At 39.3% G+C, this 5,654-nt stretch overlaps 1 protein-coding gene and 1 pseudogene across 3 annotated transcripts; both read right to left on the reverse strand.

The window, feature by feature from the left end:
- Positions 1–462: 462 nt before the first annotated feature.
- On the reverse strand, positions 463–4,187 carry LOC121458801 (annotated as a pseudogene).
- On the reverse strand, positions 4,065–5,186 carry LOC121458734 (ubiquitin-conjugating enzyme E2 C-like). Of its 3 annotated transcripts, XM_041668041.1 has the most exons (3): positions 5,051–5,186; positions 4,839–4,969; positions 4,065–4,421 (listed from the first exon to the last, which is right to left on the reverse strand). In XM_041668041.1, exons 1-3 carry the CDS (start codon positions 5,184–5,186, stop codon positions 4,230–4,232), a joined length of 459 nt encoding a protein of 152 aa, XP_041523975.1. In that variant the 3' UTR covers positions 4,065–4,229. The 3 variants fall into 3 exon arrangements, with proteins under 3 accessions (XP_041523975.1, XP_041523974.1, XP_041523973.1); XM_041668040.1 differs by having other exon boundaries at positions 4,065–4,412; positions 4,902–5,186; XM_041668039.1 differs by having other exon boundaries at positions 4,839–5,186.
- Positions 5,187–5,654: the final 468 nt, after the last annotated feature.

The raw sequence follows: 5,654 nt of genomic DNA on the forward strand, positions 1-5,654 counted from the left end.
ATGGTTTTCCTCATGTGTTTGAAGAATAAACACATTAAGTTCAGAGTTTCTCTACAGGATGGCTAAATTCTGTTGTAATTGGAGATGCGGGGCTGCGTCCCCAGCACCCGGAAGCCCCCATGGCTAGCTTTACCCGAAATAATTACACGGAAACTGTATTCTTTTAAACATCGCTTGGGTCATTTCTATCTAGCCTCTTCTAGACTAGCTCTCGCACTTGGACTAGCCCATTTCTAATAATCTGCTGTAGCCCACTAGCTGGTTTACCAGGAATAATCTTAACCTGCGTCTGCCTGGAGTGGGAGAATCATGGCGACTCACTGACTCAGCTTCTTTCTCCCAGCCTTCTGTTCTGTTTACTCCTCCCACCTATGTTTTAACCTATGAGGACCAAGCAGTTTCTTTATTTCTTAACCAATGAAATCAACAGATTGATATATGACACTCCCATCAAAATTCATATGGTTTCTCCCCAGTATGTGTTCTTTTATGCTTTTGAAGATGACTGTGTTGAGCAAAGGCCTTACCACACTGATTACATTCATAGGGTTTCTCTCCAGTATGTGTTCTATTATGCTTTTGAAGATTACTCTTAGCTGCAAAGGCCTTAGCACACTGATTACATTCATAGGGTTTCTCTCCAGTATGTGCTCTTTTATGAACATGAAGATTCTTTTGATATGCAAAGGACTTACCACAATGATTACATTCATAGGGTTTCTCTCCAGTATGTGTTCTTTTATGCATTTGAAGATGATCCTTACGTGCAAATGCCATACCACACTGATTACATTCATAAGTTTTCTTTCCAGTATGAGTTCTTTTATGATTTTGAAAGTTACAGTTTTGAGCAAAGGCCTTACCACACTGATTACATTCATATGGTTTCTCTCCGGTATGCATTCTTTTATGACAGCGAAGGTTATTTTGATATGCAAAGGCCTTACCACACTGATTACATTCATAGGGTTTCTCTCCAGTATGTGTTCTTTTATGCATTTGAAGATGATCCTTTCGTGCAAAGACCTTACCACACTGATTACATTCATAGGGTTTTTCACCAGTATGTGTTCTTTTATGATTTTGAAAAGCACGGTTTTGAGCAAAGGCCTGACCACACTGACTACATTCATAGGGTTTCTCTCCAGTATGTGTTCTTTTATGACTTCGAAGAACACTGTGATAAGCAAAGGCCTTACCACACTGATTACATTCATAGGGTTTCTCTCCAGTATGTGTTCTTTTATGCAATTGAAGAAGACTGTGACATACAAAAGCCTTACCACACTGATTACATTCATAGGGTTTCTCTCCAGTGTGTGTTCTTTTATGACTTTGAAGAACACTGTGATAAGCAAAGGCCTTACCACACTGATTACATTCATAGGGTTTCTCTCCAGTATGCATTCTTTTATGCAACTGAAGATTATCATCACGTGCAAAGGCCTTACCACACTGATTACATTCATATGGTTTCTCTCCAGTATGTGTTCTTTTATGCAATTGAAGATGACCATGACGTGCAAAGGCCTTACCACACTGATTACATGCATAGGGTTTTTCTTCAGTTTGTGGTCTTTTATGTGTTTGAAGAACACTGTGTTGAGCAAAGGCTTTATCATACTGATTACATTCATCCAGTTTCTCTCTAATATGTGTTCTTTTATTCTTTTGAAGATGACTCTGATCAGCAAAGGCCTTACCATGCAGATTACAATCATATGAATTCTCTCCACTATGTGTTCTTTTTTTACTTTGATGAGTTTCATAAAGAACAAAGTCTTTATCATCTTGACTATATTCATAGGGTTTCTCTCCAGTATGTGTTCTTTTACGCATTTGAAGATGACTGTGATAAGCAAAGGCTTTATCACATTGCTTAATTTCACAGCATTTTTCTCCGGTATGTGTTTTTTCATTCCTTAAAGGATGAGTGTTATAAGACAAGGCTTTAGCACAGTGAGAATATACTAAAAACTTCTCTCCAGTTTGATTTCTTTCAATCCTGAAAGGATAATTGGCACATGTAAAAACTTTACCACATTCAATGCACTGTTAAACCTCATATCTATATAAATTAATTTCATATTCTTTCCAATTGTAAAAAGGGATTAAATATTAAGGTTTTATAACTTTGTTTGAAATCATGTTTTGTTCTTTCCTTAGGGGCCATTTTGCATCTGGAAAAATATTTGTGATAAATTCCTTTGTGTCATGGTTTACCATTTCATCTCTATCTAGCCCTATATTTTTCTATGATATTTTTCACATTTTTTAAATATTTATTTATTATTATGTTTTACAATATTCTGTCTGTGTGTATGTCTGCAGGCCAGAAGAGGACATCAGATGTCATTACAGATGGTTGTGAGCCACCATGTGGTTGCTGGGAATTGAACTCAGGACCTTTGGAAGAGCAGGCAATGCTCTTAACCACTGAGCCATCTCTCCAGCCCTATTTTTCACATTTTTGAAGAGAACTGCATACTCTGAGTTCTTTACCAACTCAACTTTTCTGCATTCATAAATTTTACTATATTGTGAATTATACATTTCCAATGAACTAAGACACACAGAAGTATTTGCACAGACCAAGAACTCATGGGGGTTTTTGTGATGTGAGTTGGTTTATGTATTAACAATGATGGTAGAAAACCAATTACTTGTATAATTGGACTAAACTCAACAAGTATACTCTACATGAGAAATACAGTTTATCTTCTAATTGTTCTATAGGAGAGATATGATAAATCTTTCCATATCCCTATGCTCATATGCTTGTGTCAAGAATAACATGATATACATAGGAAAGGAAGAATAGTGGAAGATTTCCACACTGAATTCTCACAATTTGACTTTCTGTTCTTCACAGACTTGCAGTATAGATATTAAGGTTTCTCCACAACATCTGCCCCTTGACCCTTGACTCTAACAGCTGCTTTCACTAAAATTAGCATAGTCACAAAAAGTATATGAGTAATACAAGACTTACCATGGGTTATTGATTTAGTAGAAAGTTTTGCAGCTCTACTCATCATCATTAAAATGTGTACACATTTTTTGTCATGAGTAGCAAGAAACCAATGGGCCGGCAGATCTATAACATAGCTCTCGTGGTGCTATGAATCAAATGGTGATAGCTGTATAAATATTGCTTTCTTGACTTTTTCTTAAATGAAAGCCTTGCAAATGCAATTCACATACATGAAATTGAGGTATATGGATTTGTGAGAATTTAATAACCATCAATGCTTTAAAGCTGTGCTTATTTACACTGTTGCTTTTGTTTATGAGTTTATAATGTGTCCTAGGACATTATAAACTCATCAGAGACACATTGTTATGAATTTGCACAAGAAAATTACCTTGCATCTCTTCTACAACATTGACTATGTTCTTCATTGTTACAGTCTTCCCAAATGTATCCTAAAATACAGTACCAGAATATGTAAGTGATATTATTTAACATTGTGCAACAATTAGCTTATTATCTTAAGGGCACCTAAGAATTATGACTGCATTATATACCCCATTTTCTTCTTTCTAAATCAAATTACAGAACAACATAATAAACCAAGGAAAAGTTGTCTCCTATGATGAAACATGAAGGAAATTCATTTTTCCCTATAGCAGTGAGGTTCCTGTAGGTCTCCAGCATCACATCTTTGTAGAGATTCTTCTGGGAAGGATCCAGCAAATCCCACTCTTCCTGAGTGAAGTTTATATGCACATCATCATAGGTCACTGCCTTCAAAAATATACCACACATGTATACAATGTAAGCATGACAGTGACAACATTGGAAATGCATACTTCTTTAAGTACAGTTGTGGGCTGGAGAGATGGCTCAGAGGTTAAGAGCATTGCCTGCTCTTCCAAAGGTCCTGATTTCAATTCCCAGCAACCACATGGTGGCTCACAACTATCTTTAATGAGGTCTGGTGCCCTCTTCTGGCCATCAGGCATATACACAAGATAATATTGTATGCATAATAAATAAATAAATATAAAAAAAAGAAAGTATAGTTGTATGATTCTGGTGTTCCTTACTCTTTTTTTTTTTTTACAAAAACAATCAACGTGTATTTATTTAATTTACATTGTAAAGGCTTAAGCAGACTTAAGTTAAAAGACAAATAAAACAAAAATAACACCACAGCGTAGAAATCAAGGAAAGGACAAACCATCTAAGAAAAAAGACGACACAAGGAGAAGCTGGACATCTTGTGTCAGGGCTCTTGACTGGAGACCTGCTTTGAATAGGTTTCTTGCAGGTACTTCTTAAATGCTGTGGGGTTTTTCCAGAGCTCAGCAGCGTGTGTGTTCAATGGGCTATCGATGTTGGGTTCTCCTAGCAGGCTCTGGATAGACAGCAAGATGGTCCTGACATCATACAGCGCGGACCACTTATCCTTGAGGATGTCTGAAGTAATAGGAGCGGCGGGGCTGCATTCCCAGCACCCCAGCCGCCTGCTCGGCTAGCTTATGCCTGAAATAATTACACGGACACTGTATTCTTTTAAACACTGCTTGGCCCTTTAGCTCTAGCACTTACTGGCTAATTCTGACATCCTGATCAACCCATCTCTAATAATCTGTGAGAACCGGTCTTACCAGGAAGATTCTAGCCTATGTCCGTCCTGGGTCGGAGCTCCATCCCGGGAGCGGGGCATGGCGTCTCTCTCAGGCGTCTGCTCCTGAGAGGAAAACTGTCGAGACTGAGCTCACTTCCTCTTCCTCCCAGCATTTTGTTCTGTTTACTCCTCCCACCTATCCTCTAACCAATAAAATGGGCCAGGGCAGTGCCTTTATTAGCCAATGACCTTCCTCCATCAGATGTCCAGGCAGGTGTTCCCCTGGGTGTCTACGTTGGGGTGGTAGCAGGGTGTGAGGAACTTCACCGTGGGTGCGTTGTAAGGGTAGCCACTGGGGAACTCGAGTGAGAGCTTATACCTCAGGTCTTCATATACTGTGCCAGCTGCTCCATGGATGGTCCCTACCCATTTGAACAGGTTGTCTGATTCAGGGAAGGCGGAAATCCCTTTGTCACCAGACATCATGAGGGTCATCAGCTCCTGTTGTAGCCTCTTGCCCACCGGGCCCCGGGCGGCACCCCCGCTGGGCTCGGCTCCCTTGCGAACGGTGGCGATGCTGGCGGCAGCTGGGTCGCGGTTTTGAGAGGCCATTCCGAGGACGAGGACGCTGGCAGTGGAGACGACTGAGCAACTGCGGGGCTCCTTTACTCTTATTCTAAGACGTAGACAGTCACTTTAGAAGGACATTTAAAGGAGAGACAAATCTGTCATTTCTCTACACTTTAAATGGAATTTCACCTTTTAAGAGCAATGTCTATTAACAGGGAGAGACAAGAAAAAAATCAATAGTATATCATATGCATGAGAAAATTGTATGAAAAGTTACTGACTACAGAAGGGAAAAGAAAGATGGACAAACTGGGTATATTGATGCAATGTGCCTTTAATCACAACACTCAGAAAACAGAGGTGGGAATATTTGTCTCTGAGTTGAATGCTAGTCAACTCTATGCAATCAGGTCCAGGAAAGGTGGCAGTACACATTAAGACTCTGTCTCCATTGCAAACCTCAATGTAACAAACAATGGGGTAGAAAAACTGAAAGGCTTTTATTAAGGT

This window comes from Microtus oregoni, unplaced genomic scaffold (assembly GCF_018167655.1).
Source record: "Microtus oregoni isolate MIOR12 unplaced genomic scaffold, Mior012 000018F_ref0000195, whole genome shotgun sequence".
Classification (NCBI taxonomy): Eukaryota; Metazoa; Chordata; class Mammalia; order Rodentia; family Cricetidae; genus Microtus; species Microtus oregoni.